Below are 16,318 nucleotides of genomic sequence, written 5' to 3'. Positions count from 1 at the left end.
TCTTATTGTCTCTCGATCTGAGAGGTTATCTCCGATCTGACCTGTGAAACCTGATTCCCAGGCGACTGAGCATCCAAATATAAACACGGTCTGAGATGAGGTTTCCAGTTTTGTTCGTCGGCTCTGTTGTGCAGGACGACTCAGCCTGAAATCATTTGTCCTGTAGACTCAGCTGACTTTTGTTTCTAATATTGATGCGTAAATTGGCTTCGTATGGGAGGGAAAATCCTCCAGAGCTCATAGCTGATTCACAAACCGTGTTGGTTTTACCATTTGGTGTGAATAAACTCAAACGTAACATCGAATTTGTTCCCAGAATGTATGACTGGTGTAGGTTTACATGTAAAATTTTTAGCCTCGCCAAAAAAAAAAGGGGGAATTCCTCAACTAACTTTCATTTTAAAAGCCCAACAAGTCAGTTAAAAAAGTACCTAAAACTTAAGAATGACTCCCCTCAAGGTGGAATGCAGGAATCCAGTCCAGCTCCGGCATTCGTGTCCTTGGAATACGAGAGTTCATGTGTTCAGTTATGAGTCAGAAAAACCAGATATCATCGTTTTGGGACCTGTGTTTATTGTCGGTATGTTGGTTTGGTGTTTTCTCTTTTTGCTGCTGTATCGAAATAATGTCCCAGGTCTGGGATAGATAAAGTATTTCTATTCTGTTTTCAGACTGAGGACAATTCTCTGTTTAGTTAAGTATTGTCCACATTTCCTGCCCCTTCTTGCTTGTTTTGTCAACGCCTACGTTATTATAGTGTGCTGAGCCTCATAAAGTCCGCGAGTTTCACTGCTCCTGTTGCAGCCCTTTGTTTTCTGAAATGAACATTGTAAAGGATCAGAACCGATGTTTTGAAAACAAACACAGTACTCTGGATTAAACTAGGTGGAATGGGCTCATTGTAGACGGTCTTTTGTCGACGGTTCTGTCCCGTCAACAAGGAACAAAAGCTGCGCGGGGAACTTGACTTTACAGTACAGGCTGGTGTCTTCGGCTGCGAATTTGGTTTCCTGCAGATGAAGTTACCGTCCCCCCGAGAGCAGTAATGTGTCCCAGGATAATCTGTCTGTTGGACGGCGTTCACCTTCCCACCACAATAAAGTTTTCATTAAGCTCAGGGGCAGAGGGTTTGGCACGGAATAAAGAACAGGCTGTATGAAACTGGAGAGTAAAAACTATTGAGCCGGACTACTGAGAACAAACTGCCAGCTTTCACAGTTTCAGTACTGAGGCAAGACTACTCTGATTTATACACATAAATACTCAGATTTCTCAGATTCAGTCAAGTCAAAACAAGTTCAGAATTTATTGCCGAGTGCATCAGATCTGGAATTGCGGCACATTTTTCCCACACAGTCATGTTGTTTAAGTCGGAAGGAAGCTAAAAGGTCACGTTATACCCAAGTTTATGTAAGTCTCACATGTCCCCTTAATGCTTAAAATACTGCACAGATAACTCACTTTGCCTTTATTGCCCCTGCTTTTAGCCTAAATGCCTAAAAGCTAGTCATTATGGGTTATTTTCACTGTCAGTATTCCTGTGCATCCTGTTGGAGTAACAGTAAATGAGGAGAAGAACTCAGAGAGAGCTTTCACTTTTGGGAAAAAAAGAAGAAAATGACGAGATGGTTTTAACAGTCTGATTGTCTGCCCCGTTGGCCAGGATGTGGAGGTGCCCCTGCATCTGCTGCGCTACGTCTGTCTGTTCTGCGGGAAGCACGGCCTCTCCCTGATGAAGGACTGCTTCGAGTCGGGCACTCCAGAGAGCCTCCCCTTCCCCATCGCCCACGCCTTCATCACCATCGTCTCCAACGTGAGTGTCGCCGGCCAAACAGTGATCACAGCGTCAGTGGCGCTGCTGTTGTTTTTAAAGCCACAGGTCAACTTTGGGATCGTTTCGGAGACTTGTGTCGATGATAAATTGTGTTGCGTAACAAACTAACCAGATCCAGTGTTTGTTTTCAGACGCAGCATTTTGTCCAAATTTGATGTTTTTGCACTCACACACTTTCTTTTTTGCTCTGTCCACAGATCCGAATATGGTTGCACATTCCCGCAGTCATGCAGCACATCATACCGTTCCGCACCTACGTGATACGGTGAGTTCACTCATTCTTTATTTCGAACGTATTAAAAGTAAAGAAAATAACAATATATATGAATAAAAAATAATATTAAATTCAAGCGGTGATGGACGGGTCCTCGCTGTATGATTGTCGGCCTTCGCGCACGTCCGGTTGTGGCGCAAATGTGCTCTGGGCGGGATTCTGATCCGGTGTGTTGAGTTTGGGGCAGATTGGAGCACGTGCAACCTAGTTGCGAGCCACTTCCTGTTTAGTCCTGTTCTTTATAACCACCTCTCCCTTTACAGTCAATATAATATCCCCTCCCAAAATGACTTCGCTTCGTCCCCTATATCTTTTTATAAACATGTTTCTGAACAACTTTTTGAACTGATTCACTTGATTGAACTGATTCCACAAACTCGACCCACAGACCGCTATGCTTTCAGATTCATTCTGACCTTGAGTTTTTTAAAATTAAGTTCCCCTCTAAAACTCCACCCACCCTGCCTGTCCATCAACATTTTTTTTGTATATTTCCCTGGAAGTAGATTATTTCTTTATAGAGATAACAGTTTGCTTTAAGTAGGAATTTGATTAGCACGTTTTTGGATGATTTCCCCAAAATGCTGTGTTACGAAATGAAAAAACAAAACCCCAAACAAACAAACTCTCGCTGATATTCACACAACAGATGAGACGTACGCAGTCGCACAGAGCGATCCGCGGGACGACGTAACCTTTAAACACACAGAGGGCGGTTATTGAAATTGATTACTCAGGCAAACTAAGACGAGAAACTCAGCAGCCTCTGATGTCATGGATGCTCTGTTCAGCTGTCGGCGACAAAAAGAAAACATTGATTTTTTTTTTCCCCGCTTCTTCCGCGTGTTCTGATCGATTAACTGCCATTTTGTCGAGCTTCTCTGTCAGCACAGCATCCAGCATCTTCTCAAGTCAAAGCGTTTAGATTCAAAATGGAACAAACCCATCAGGAACCCTCCTAATGTTTATCTGCGCTTTCTAATATCGTAGCCTCAAATGCTGTTGGATGAGATGAATCCGAGGTTTGCTCTAATTCTGCGTGAAGAAGCCAGACGTGGACGATTGCGCCTCAGAGCTCTCTCCCTCCGCTCGTCTCTCTCTCACTCAGTCAGCGCACCTTCTCCGTCTCGTGCGCTCGCTCCCCCAAATACCAAAGTGCCACACGTTTGTTGCTAGGAAGAGCCTCTGTCACCATAGCAACAGTTGCCGGGCCTCCAGTCACCCTCTTGTCACGTGACCACAGAGGAGACTGGCGGGCCTGGTCATGTGACACAGGCGAGCTACTTCAGCCTCACTCGGCAGGGACGCTGAATAAAATAATGATTGTAATGCAAATAGTCATTCAAATGACATTCACCGTATTTACTGCTTTGCCTCTGTAGCTCTGATGTCAGGACTTAACTGAGGAGGAAAAGACTCTTTCAGTACCATCGAGCCAAGGCTCTAAAGGGCAGCTCAGACCAGTCACGTGTTGCACAGAGTAGCGCGGTTACCTTTATCAGCATCCACTCATTGACAGAAAACAACATGCAACATGCAAAGAAATGCTGAGGCTTTGAAAGTGCAAGCTTTCCAAACACAGAAAGCTATAAACTCAGCAAGCTTCAGATCACAAGAGCTCAGGGTGCTTTGAAACTCAGCCAAACCTTCAAGGCAGAGGAAACAAGCCGCCATGTTTTTCAAAATATCCTCTAAAATGAGCAGGTTTATATCAGAAACTGTCTGAGCAATGACAGCAAGACAAGAAAAATAAAAGGAGTATAAATCTTAGCAGACATTCATTCAGTCAGGCATTTAATGGCTTCATCAGTTCCACGTTTAGGGTTTTGTGTATAACTTCTCAACAAATCTTGGATGAATTCCCCTGACTTTTGGTTTATTTATTGTGATCACTTAAACCTGGGGTAAGCAGCACTTTTTTGGCATTACTGGACAAACATGACATTCTAACCTTTCAGCATATTGTAGTTAAAGAGGTCTGCAGGAAAACTGGATCTCTCTCTACAGCAGGGATCTCCAACTCCGGTCCTCGTGAGCTACTGTCCTGCAGGTTTTTTCCGTACTGCAGCATACCTGACTCACATTAATGGATCTCCAACAGCTTGTTGTCAAGTTCTACACAAGTCTGTTAATGATCCATTGCTGTGAGGCAGGTGTGCTGCAGTACGGAAACATCTAAAACCTGCAGGACAGTAGCTCACGAGGACCGGAGCTGGAGATCCCTGCTTTAGGTGGATTATCACCAAGAATAATTTTTTTTCAGTAACTTTGGTTTGCAGTTAAATCTCAGCAAAAGTAATGCCATTTTCCACTTCCTTAACTTTGTATTTAGTACTAATCAGAAAATGCTATGCATGGGAAACTCACGTGGTGAGGATGGTAAACCTGTACCTGCTGAACATCAGCTTGTTTAATGCTGGACCACTGTGCCTGAGTGCAGCTTCAGTTTTGAGGTGATGGGTGCACATACCAACTGATGGTGCTACAGTATATGTCTGCTGTATATTCTTATGAAGTGTGGCTTTAAGCTCTGCTTTTACTTCGCTTATGTAGCACCGTGTAGCAGTAAGGCCGATCAAGGTAAACTTCTGGAGGAATGTGTCAGTAAGGAGCCCATGCAAACAACGCAGATGTATTTATTGGATTTAAAATGTTGACTAGCAGTCAATGGAAATGGACCGTAGTGCCGCTGAGTTACTGTTCACCACACTGTCTGTCACCTTCCTGCCTGCTCGTTTCTATTCTGTATGCAGCTGCATTAGCATCAAAACAGGTTTGGGAAACTTGTTATCATCACATATTGGTAGCTTTCATCTTTTAACGTCTCTTTTTAATCAGCAAAACACAAACCCCTTTAGCAGCAAGTGTTTCCTGGCTCAGCAGAAAAGATCTAAAAACCACGACCCCGACTATCCCACGGTGCAGAGTGGATGAGTCAGCAGCACATATCTCAGCGTACGCCTACGCACATCTGAAAAACCAGTGTAATCTCAAGTATATGAACATGAGTGTACGTATAAATATAAGCTTCTGAACATTAGTGTTTGAAATACGGATGAGAGCTTGATTCTGGCAGAGTTTTTAGACTTTTCGGTGATGTCAACACTCGTCTTTTATCCTGTCAGAAGGGTTGGTAGTAAATTTTGAGGATCTAAAGAGAGTGGCAGAGTTTTGGATTGACAACTACTCCTTTAGTTTGGCGGTAAATGTGACGAATCAAGAGTGAAAAACATGATGCTGTAGTTTTTTTTTTACTAACCAGCTAATAGTCCACAGACATGTTGGCGTAGTTTAGCAGCTCGTAGAAGACGTTGCTTTTTGCAGTGATTTAATACAAACATTAAGCTGCTGTCTTCAGAAATTTGAGCATCATAGCAGTAACTTCTTGCATTTTGGTGAATTTTTCTAAACATTATATTGTGAATTTGAGCCTTTTCTGCATCAGTTTTATCGTCGAAAGTCTTTAATTGTGTAGAATGAAGCTCATGGTTGTGGCTTCATTAGTAATCTAAACCGGTGTCTTTAATTGAAGTATTTGAACCGAATGTGTTTTTGTAACGAGCTCAGTCATGATGCTGCCTGGTTGTAAAATTATTGATGAAATTGTGCGTTTTCTGTTCATCTTAAAATGAAAAGACTGTAGAGTTGAAGTTATTTCTATGAATGTTGAATGTGATGTACAACTTTTGTAAATGTTGGTTGCTGCCTGCAGGTATCTGTGTAAGCTCTCAGACCAGGAGCTGCGGCAGAGCGCAGCACGCAACATGGCCGACCTGATGTGGAGCACGGTGAAGGAGCCGCTGGACAGCGCGCTGTGCTTCGACAAGGAGAGCCTGGACCTCGCCTTCAAATACTTCATGTCCCCCACTCTCACCATGAGGTTGGCCGGACTCAGCCAAATCACAGTGAGTCACGCTCCAAACATGAATGGACTCAGTGTCAGAGCAGATGACGGTAACCCTGAGTCCAGACAGGACTCATCACAGCAGCATTTGTAATGTTTAAGTCACCAACAGCTGTGTATTCTTTAATTCTGTTCCAGTGTGCCTTTCTCTGCCAAGTGTTTGAATTTACTTTGTGTTTTATTTGGTAGGAGTTAAACAAATGCTCTTTAGATTTTAACCAAAATGTTCCTCAGTGCTCAACTGTAGAGTTTTCAGGAAACAAAAGAAACTGAAAAATGGAGTCATCTCTGGTGTTTGCCCAATTTTACACCGAGTTGCACAAAGCTCACACGTTTCTCCTGGATGTGGCACCAGAGGAAATGTCATGTTTCGAAAATCACGAGCATGGATCATCTCAGGGCTTCAGACCAAGTTTTTCACTGGTATCTTTCTCAGCTGGTTTCACCTCCCACCTGACGTTAGACAGTAGAATTTACTGATGTTCCCTGAACGTCTCACAGTGCAGGCTGCGGTAGACGCTGCTAGGTGGCTGCAGTGAGTAAAAATTGCTTTAAAAGTAGTAAAGTAATGTGTTCTGAAATCAGATACGTCCAAGATGTACTGCTTATGTCCATCACCGGTTCAGTCGCTGTCCTTCCAACTCAACCTGTCCTATGATCCTCAGGAGCCAGTTTGTTTGCCAGCAGCTTTCTTTTATGCCTCGGTGTGCCACTGATGGGAAATAACCTGCATTGTGTTACTACACTCATCATGAAACGTGTGTCTGTGTTTCCTCAGAATCAGCTCCACACCTTCAACGACGTCTGCAACAACGAGTCCCTGGTGTCCGATACAGAAACGTAAGTTAGTCGAAAGGAATCGGATTCCTGAGCACGAAGATGCACGTGAAGGTGCTGTTAACCCGATTCTTAGATGGGGCATGTAAAAGATTTGATTTTGTACCAATCATACAGTCATGTTGCAACACATGTGAGTGGACAGTAATAAAGCACTGAAGGAAGAAGGAAATAACACTTTATCTCTTTTTATGCCTGTTTGTTTAAAGACATCCATCCTCCTCTGTGTGTCGAGTTCTTGTTAACTTGTGTATTACTTCACTGGTTGTTTCTTAATATCACTGTGATGTTGCTTCATCCTTTCAGGTCCATAGCAAAGGAACTAGCTGACTGGCTGATCCACAACAACGTGGTTGAACACATATTCGGACCGAATTTGCACATTGAGGTGAGACATTTGTTGTGGGAAACGGATGCAATGTAAAGTGGCCCTTTTGCTTCCTTCGATTAAACAATGCTACACCAGAGACTGGAGGTCAATATGTGTTCTCCCAGTGCTGCATATCCTAAGTGTGTGTGTGTGTGTGTGTGTGTGTGTGTGTTTTCCAGATCATTAAACAGTGCCAAGTGATCTTGAACTTCTTGGCTGCAGAAGGCCGACTCAGCACGCAGCATGTGGACTGTATCTGGGCTGCAGCTCAGGTAAGAGAAGACCACACACAGCTTTACTCCACTTCATTAGCCTGTTTGCGGCCTATAGTATTAAAGATTAGCACCGTCAGTGTGATGAGACGTGAAGCAGCAGTTTTGCCTCTCTAACACATATTGGTAGATAATATAGATCGAGCTGTGACAAACGCACCTGAAACAAAAATTAAAGATGGAGATTGCAGATATGGCCACTGCTCCTCAAGAAATAATTATACATTATAGTCGTGACTCGATAATCCGACCCTTTACCATCCTAAACCTGCTATCCGACAGGTTTTAGGGAAAAACAAACAGAACCCATAAAAACAGCCTTAACATAGCGACAGCCTTGGATTCTGACTCCGACATGACATTTAATGTCACCAATCAGGATGACGGCGTATTATCTGACTGAACAATCCCACAGATTGGCTACGTTCACACTGCAGGACTTGATGCTCAATGAGGATTTCTTTGTGAAATCCGTTTTTTTTTTATTGTGAGTTTGTTCACGTTTCCAGTTAAATGCGACTTGTATGTGATCTGCTGTGTGAACTTCATACGAGCCAAAAGTGTCCCGCATGCGCAGAAGAGGACACGACGACGTCACACGCAGCGAGCGTGCTCAGTGTTTATGGAAGTAAACATGGATGGTAACGGTGGAGCGTATCTGCCACTCCCCCACCGCCACCGATGGAGGAAACAGAAGTGTGAGCGCTAACTAAACTAGCATCAGCAGCCAAGTACTGCCTGTGTGTTCTGGACACTTCCACCCCGTCGACGCGCTCCCAGATACAGGTCGCATAGGAGAAAAAAAAAAATAATCTGATTTGGGCCTCTTCAGCTGCTGTCTGAATGTATTTGCCGTTGATGTCAACCGATGGCGCGTGCACAAGCGCACCGGTCTGTCAGGCTGAAATCCAGCGATGCGTAGTGTTCTAACAACACTAGTTATTATAACAACTATGAACAATGAATATTAACAACAAATGAGCCTTCCAGCATCAAGCCCTCCTTGTATCTCGACCTTCGTCTTGACAATCCGACAGCCTTGCTATCCGACATAAAAGAAGGTTTTACATTTAGTGTCAGATCATCGAGTCATGACTGTACTTCCATTTCATTCATGTCAGCTTTGATGACTTCAGTGTTTGGTGATGACAGCGTCTTCTGTTTTAACACTTTTATTTGTCGCATGTTTTAGCTGAAACATTGCAGCCGCTACATCCACGACCTTTTCCCTTCGCTCATTAAAAACCTGGACCCAGTGCCTCTCCGCCACGTCCTCAACCTGGTGTCAGGTCTGCATCCCAGCGCCCACACCGAGCAGGTACGAAAACACGCAGCCGGAAAGATAAACCCAAAAACACTCTGAATATCACCAGATTGCTGCTGTGGTTTTCTATGATGATACGTTTCATGTGCCTGCCTCTTCCTTAGACACTGTACCTGGCCTCCATGCTGATCAAGGCTCTGTGGAATAACGCCCTGGCAGCCAAGGCCCAGCTCTCCAAACAAAGCTCCTTCGCTTCTCTGCTGAACACCAACATCCCAATGGGAAACAAGAAAGGTCAGGCTGGACCCGTCTCTGTGTGAAGCCAAGCAAATCGGTTTTATAATATTGCCTGAGGCTCTTGAGCTTGATCTGGGAAAATCACTCGACTGACACCATTTGAGTGTCGAAGCTTCGGTTTAGAGACATTTTAGATGACTCGGGTAAAACTTGAAGGTCTGTGGTTAGAAAGATGGAGCTGTTTACCAGAAGTTGTAATAACAGTATCACTGAATTGTGAGTATCTATACTGAGGAATAATCTTATTATTTTCCAAATTATTAGTCATTCTTTGTGTATATAAAATGTTAGAAAATAGTGAGAAATGCTGCACATCCTGTCCAAAATTCACTTTACTGTCAGATACTATAAAGACAAAGCATCATATCCTCACGTTTGAGAAGCTTTTTGTTTGATAAAATTACTAAAATGATTGTCAGAATAGTTGGCAATCATTTTTTTGTTTTAACTTGCTGATGAATCGACTAACTGTTGCATGGATTGCTTACGGCTTAAAAGAAGGATTCATTGCGTTTCACTCCTAAGTGATTCAGACCCTCAGCTCTTCTCTTCTTTATACTGTCTCGCCTGCTCTGGCTGAAAACATCTGTGATCGACTGAACTCTCCCATCATGGCTAAATTTTCTAAACCCTGAAAACGGAGCCGAAAGGAGATGCACAAGTCTGGTTTTTCCCTACTTGAATATGCTCAAAAGTTAGTGAAGATTTTTTTGCATCGTGACGCCTGCTGTAAGTTCAGCAGCTTAACCCTTAGAGGCCAGTTTTGGCCTTTTTGCATACTTTTAGTTTTCTCTTTGTATACCACATAGAAACATGTTCATCGTGCCCGTGTTTGGTGTCTTTTTTTTTGTCCAGCACAACATCACCGATATGATCTGACTGTTATTTTTTCACTTTGACCAACTATATTAACATTTTGGCCTCCAAAAAACAGAAAAAATACAAAATCCGATTTGAAGAAATGTTTTATTTATGACAATAAAAACCACAAACATGCTTAACGAAGCATTTTGAAAGTTGAAAATGTAGCCATAGGTTGCAGATGTGAATTTGAAAAGGTACATTTGATATAAAATCAATTAAATACAAATATATACAACTATATACGAAGCAGGTGTGGCTTTCTTTCTGTTTTTATCTGTGCCACTCCTGAAAACAGTTTCTGTCCAGAATGAGTCCGACAGCCACGTTACAGGACCTTCCAGGGAATTTCTCACTTTCGTTTTGTCCGTCACAAAAAATCGATTGCAAAAAAATGATGGAGATTTTGAAAGAAACGCCTGCAGCGCGTGTTTCATATGCTTATATTTTACACACCTTTTTTTCTTGCATGTTCATAACCTCATATCTCCAGTTTGACGTGGTCTATCGACATGAAACAAAAACTGGGAGAGACTTTGAAGTCTGTGCTTTTGAGAGAACATGCACTAGTTTTTCTGTCGTGACGTCTCGAACATGTCATATGATTATATCACAACCTCTGAGGGTTAATAGTAGTAAATGTACTCAGAAGGTACCTCACTCAGTTCATTCACTTAAATCTAAAGACATCCAACCTTTGATGTAATGTGTGCATGTTAATGTGTCTGCTGATGGCCACGTAATCCCAGTGTTTGAGATTGTTCTTAGTCCGTCATCCTGTGTGGTCTCAGGTTCGCCGGCCGCCAGTCCGGACAGCAGCGATAACAGCGACACTCAGCACAGTGGAGGCAGCGACATGGAGATGGACGATCAGATGATGACTGGCAGCAAGAGGAGCCAGCAGAGGCTGTCTGATACAGAGGTACATACAACCTGAAACGCTGAAAAAATGAAACGATTAGCCGCTAAAAACTGGTCCTAAGTATGTGAGATTAAAAAACACATTTGAGACTTCAGAAGGTATAACCTCAGAACGTTCAACTGATTATTCAACACTTTTTCTTAAAGCTCAATTAAAAACTGAAGATTTTTTTAAAAGCAGGCAACTGGCGTTTGAGAAAACATACGAGCTGGCATTGTGCAGCCACTAAAAACATGAAGTCGCTTGTAGTAGCAACCTTACCAGTAACACTTTCAACAAGGAGCACGTCTAAATGAATACAGTCAGACAGAAACACTGTTCTGGACTACAAGTGAAAATATTTTGGAAACTTTTGCCAAGCTCAGAGAACTGCTCTCCCTCCATGTCAAGGACGAGATGACCAGGCAGCGTAATGGGATTGATGTAAGGTCCCGTGTCTAGATGACACAAAGCCGCCCCTTATTGAAGGCAGAAAGTTTCCAGGTCTGAAAGGGCTTCTGTTGTTTCCTCAGGAGTCGATGCAGGGCAGCTCAGATGAGACGGCGAACAGCGTCGAGGAAGGCAGCAGTGGGCCGGGCAGCAGCAGTGGTCGGAGCGAGGCCTCCAGCAACGAGGCCGCCTCCAGCCGGGCCAGCCAATCAGCCGGGAGCCCAGGCAGCGAAATGCATTCTGACGACATGGCAGACAGCGAGGCCTTGAAGGAGGAGGAGGAGGACGATGAAGAGGAAGACGACGAAGAGGATGATGACGACGACGACGAGGATGAAGACGAGGGGAACCGGTCAGCGGCTGATGGCGGTCAGCAGAAGGAGCCCCGGGAGCAAACTGAGTCCAGGAAGAGGAAAGCAGGGGAGGCTCTTGGTGAGGGACCGAGTCAGGGGGCGGGGCCCAGTGGCACAGGAGGAGCCAAACCCAAGGTTCTCCCCTTCAACCCAGAGACTTCTGGTGTCATGGTCACTGCGGCGTCAGCATCTTTAGAGGGTCGTATGAGGATGTTGGACGCGTGCTCTGCATCGTCGTCTGCTCGGCCCGAGGGCACAGAGTCCCAACAACAGCCACCAGACATCAGTCCATCCCAGATGGTCCAGGGGCCTCAGGAGCCTCCTTGTCTGCCACGGCCTGGGGACTTCCTTGGAGAGGCCATGGGCAGCGAGCTCTTCAACTGCCGTCGTTTTATCGGCCCCCAGCATCACCACCATCACCATCATCACCACCATCATCATGAAGGGTAAGACTGCAGCTGTTCTCACTGGTACTGATCATTTGTTAGCTACATAGGTTAGCATGCAAGTCTAAAGCACCAGCCAGTAGCGTTCCTGCCACTCTAAAGCCTCGGTCACAACTGGACGCACGACTTTTGGGATCGTAGGTCCTCTGCAAATTTTTGGGTGCCGTGGAGGTTTTGGAGGTCATTGAGGTGGAGGAGAGGTTGCAGGGGCTTTGTCAGAAAGGCATTAGAAAGGCGCAAGTCTGTCTTGCGAGTCGCAGGGGCGACGTGAGATGTCCGCTCAAACAGGGACGCTACCTGCAACGTGTGATTGCCGAGGAAGTTGTACTCACTTCTTGAGTTTGTCTTGCCACCTTGCTTGGTAAGCTTGGTCACAGAAAACATGGTGCAAAGTGTTTATGTCCCCAGTGTGCACCCAAAAACACCCATAACACACATTTGTAAATTCTATGTTTCAGGTCAACATGAAGCAGACACAGTCATTATTCTCCTACAAAGACATAACTAAGTAATAACTTGAGGATCAAGAAGGATTTGGCTGACTAAATTCATCCAACCAACTCATGCTGCTCTGCGTAGATACACGTTGTCATGCGTATGTTTTTAGATGTTTAATAAATGTGCTTCTTGCTCTTCAAACCTCCGTCAGTCCCATGGTCGAGGACATGCTGAGTGCTGATGACGTCAGCTGCAGCAGCTCCCAGGTCAGCGCCAAGTCAGAGAAGAACATGGCCGACTTTGACGGCGAGGAGTCGGGCTGCGAAGAGGAGCTGGTCCAGATCAACTCCCACGCTGAACTCAGCTCCCACCTCCAGCAGCACCTCCCCAACTTGGCCTCCATCTACCATGAGCACCTGGTGCAAGGTAAGCCACAGTCAAGACCCTGGAAGGGTCAGAGTCATCAGGTCATTTTGAACAATAGGAGACTGGTTTGGGGTTAAATCCCAGATAGCAAATATAAGCTCCAACTTACTGAAGCAGTGATTCTCACATGAGGGATGGCAAACTGTCAGGGTGTCTGTCGATCGTAGACGTTCAGCCAGTGAGACGTTAAACCTAAACATACTGGTGACCAAATTTACACGTTTTCTCATTAAATGATTTTGTTTACATCATCGTTTTTGATCTTTCCATCACTACAAAATGTGGTATTTAAATTGAGACAACTATTTACCAGCAAGCAAGATTAGATGATACCATTCTGTACCAAAAAGGTGGTGGGAGATGCAAGCCCATCATGTCCAGGTGTGTCTTTTGACATTTCAGAGGTCCAGTGTTATATGCAGCTAATTGAACAGTTACCACTTGGATTGTTTTATGCCTGTTCTGTGTTGAGATGATGCAAACATTGAATACCTTTCAAATACACTTCTCTTATGTTGCTTTTTCACATAACTGACACTGTGGGGAAAAAAATAGGCCTCACCAATAATACATGCATGACATGGTCCCCAGGATATTCTCTGTCTTGTAAGGGGTCCTTGGTGGAAAGAAAATTGAGAACTCATGTACTAAAGAATCTGTGAAGGTGATGTTCTGAATGCTCCACATCTCTGCAGGTCCAGCTGTTCATAAACATCAGTACTCCAGCAGCCACGCCGTCACCGACATCAACCTGGATAATGTTTGTAAAAAGGGCAACACGCTGCTGTGGGACCTGGTGCAGGATGAAGACGCGGTACGAGTTCAGTTCTTTATTCACGTACATATGGACTGCTTCACAGAGCTTCAGATAATACCAACTGCAGCACTCCACACTTACAATAATAGGATAAACATAAGGTTAGATAAATGACTTGTTTTGTTTTGTTCACATTCTGCACACTCTGAACATTTAGTTTGCTGATCTCTGATGACCAGAGGTGATAATGTTTGTTTTTAACGTTTGTTTTTAACTAATGCTTCAATAGAAACAGACCTAGATATTGTTCAGCTGATCAGAGCTGAATATGCACAAGTTTAAGCTGCAACGTTCTTCGTCCAGCGCTTTCTGGTTAATCTCTGTGGTTTTTATTCTGTGTTGTGTGTGTGTAGATTCATCTGTCTGAGGGTCTGATCAATGAGGCAGAGAAGCTGCTGTGTTCGCTGGTCTGCTGGTTCACCGACAGACAGATCCGAATGCGCTTCATCGAGGGTTGCCTCGACAACCTGGCCCATCATCGGTAAGATCGACCGTACCAGCGCATCAAGTCTGTTCTTCGCTTGGGCTTTCTGTTGGGATAATTTTTTTTAAAGTTGTCGCGCAAAGTTTGATCGTTAAGAAGTAAAGAAAAATAAAACCTGATCATCAAATTTAGCTCTTGGAACTGAATGGAACTGTGAGCAAGAAAGTCAGAAGAAAAAGTGAATCAACAGTAATGATTGAGAGAAGGATGAGAGTTACTTATTTTTCATAAACTACTCCTCACACTGAACACTTTCACTCTTACACTCAGACTCTGTGAACATTGTGACTCTTTGTTTTCCCGCAGGTCCGTTGTGGTTTCCTTGCGTCTACTACCCAAGCTTTTCGGCACTTTTCAGCAGTTTGGCTCCAGCTACGACACACATTGGATTACAATGTAAGTAAGATTGGACAACAAGTTCAAAAACTGCAAATTTGTGTGTCAGAACTTTGTTTTTACTTCTTTTATCTTCCATGACTGGCCCTCAGTACCTACAGTACCTGCTGCTGACACACGGATGCTTCATATATCAGTCAGAGGGACCAAATCTTCACTTTCCCTTTTGTGCTTTGACTATTTTTTTCCAGCTAGCACTCAGGCACTTTAACTTGAGACAGAATTTTCATTCAGGAGTTTTACCTCTACTAGAGTATTTTTACTTTGCTCTTAGAATAGAATAGAAAAATACTTTATTTATCCCAGTCTGGGAAATTACTGAATACTTCTGATACTTCTTCAAGCGAGGGAGTTAAAGTATCTTGGGATCTTGTTCACGAGTGATGGGAAAATGGAGCACGAGGTGGACAGGCGGCTCGGTGAGGCATCAGCAGTAATGCGGGCGCTGTACTGGACCATTGTGGTGAAGAGAGAGCTGAGCCGCAAGGCGAAGCTCTCGATGTACCAGTCCATCGACATCCCAACCCTCACGACCCAAAGCTCGTGACCGAAAGAACGAGATCATGGATACAAGCAGCCGAAATGAGCTTCCTCCACGGGGTGGCTGGGCTCAGCCTTAGAGACAGGGTGAGGAGCTCAGACATCCGTAGGGAGTTTGGAGTAGAGCCGCTGCTCCTTCACGTCGAAAGGAGTCAGTTAAGGTGGTATGGACACCTGATTCAGATGCCTCCAGGGAGGCTTCCTCTGGAGGTCTTCCGAACACTCCTGGGAGGAAACCCCGGGCAGACCCAGAACCCGCTGGAGGGATTATATCTCTCAGTGGGCCTGGGAACGCCTCGGGATCCTCCAGGAAGAGCTCGGATAAGCGGAAGAGGATGGATGGATGGATTTATGAATGGATGGATGGGAGGAAGGAAGGAAAATGGATTTTGCCTCATGCTCCTGATGTGGTTGTTGGTTCTTTCAGGTGGGCCGAGAAGGAGCTGCACATGATGAAACTGTTCTTTGACAACCTGCAACACTACATCCAAGAAGTGCGAGAACACCGGCACAAGTTTGCACTGTGAGTCTGTCGACCTCTCACAACAGTCACAGAGAATAGTCACATAACACAGTGCTGTCCCAAAATATATCTGCTGAAAACATATAATAATATGTTTGTTTGTCGTTATTTTTAACTCACACAAACCAGTCGTATGCAAACATTCTGGAGTTTTGGTCCTGTGTCTCATTCTGTCAGTTCTGTCCTTGTCATAATCAAAACCTTCTTTAAAACATGCTGTCTTTGTTTTAAAATCAGAAATGAAATCGCACACAGTGACTTCATCCAGCAGCCTCCTGGCATTCCTTTGTCACATGTGGATGATATTCCAGCCTTCATCCAAAGTCGCTTTTCTTTCCGTTGCTCTCAAGGCTCACAGTTCAAATCATTAAAATAAATGTCTTGCCTATGAGAAGAAGCAACTCCAGTCGACTATTTTCACATTTGTTTGGTATAAAATGCAGCCTGACTTAGAATCCTTAACCATTCTGGTAAGCCTGGGCTCTCTGTAGCTAAGTTTAAACTCCTGGGAATTTATAGGTTTGAGATCTACTTAAGGCCTCGAACAATTTTCTCCCACTAGATAGGATCTAACAGTGGCATTGCCCCGACCTTGACCCTGAATCTGATAGAATTAAGGGAAGCATTAGAG

The 16,318-nt window shown here is 44.3% G+C and overlaps 1 protein-coding gene across 1 annotated transcript in view; it reads left to right on the top strand.

Moving 5' to 3' along the window:
- usp34 (ubiquitin specific peptidase 34) overlaps positions 1–16,318 on the top strand; it is a 52,703-nt gene that overhangs the window by 19,413 nt on the left and 16,972 nt on the right. Inside the window, exons 5-19 of the mRNA XM_008284976.1 lie at positions 1,664–1,813; positions 2,032–2,099; positions 5,821–6,013; positions 6,791–6,852; positions 7,156–7,237; positions 7,399–7,491; positions 8,684–8,809; positions 8,920–9,049; positions 10,705–10,835; positions 11,348–12,063; positions 12,713–12,927; positions 13,623–13,741; positions 14,098–14,225; positions 14,535–14,624; positions 15,592–15,687. Of these exons, the coding sequence (XP_008283198.1) occupies positions 1,664–1,813; positions 2,032–2,099; positions 5,821–6,013; positions 6,791–6,852; positions 7,156–7,237; positions 7,399–7,491; positions 8,684–8,809; positions 8,920–9,049; positions 10,705–10,835; positions 11,348–12,063; positions 12,713–12,927; positions 13,623–13,741; positions 14,098–14,225; positions 14,535–14,624; positions 15,592–15,687 (2,399 nt within the window). The remainder of the gene's footprint in view (positions 1–1,663; positions 1,814–2,031; positions 2,100–5,820; positions 6,014–6,790; positions 6,853–7,155; positions 7,238–7,398; positions 7,492–8,683; positions 8,810–8,919; positions 9,050–10,704; positions 10,836–11,347; positions 12,064–12,712; positions 12,928–13,622; positions 13,742–14,097; positions 14,226–14,534; positions 14,625–15,591; positions 15,688–16,318) is intronic.

This window comes from Stegastes partitus, unplaced genomic scaffold (assembly GCF_000690725.1).
Source record: "Stegastes partitus isolate 25-593 unplaced genomic scaffold, Stegastes_partitus-1.0.2 Scaffold382, whole genome shotgun sequence".
Classification (NCBI taxonomy): Eukaryota; Metazoa; Chordata; class Actinopteri; family Pomacentridae; genus Stegastes; species Stegastes partitus.
Note: the sequence above shows the minus strand (reverse complement) of the source record. Positions and strands in the feature narration are given on the sequence as shown.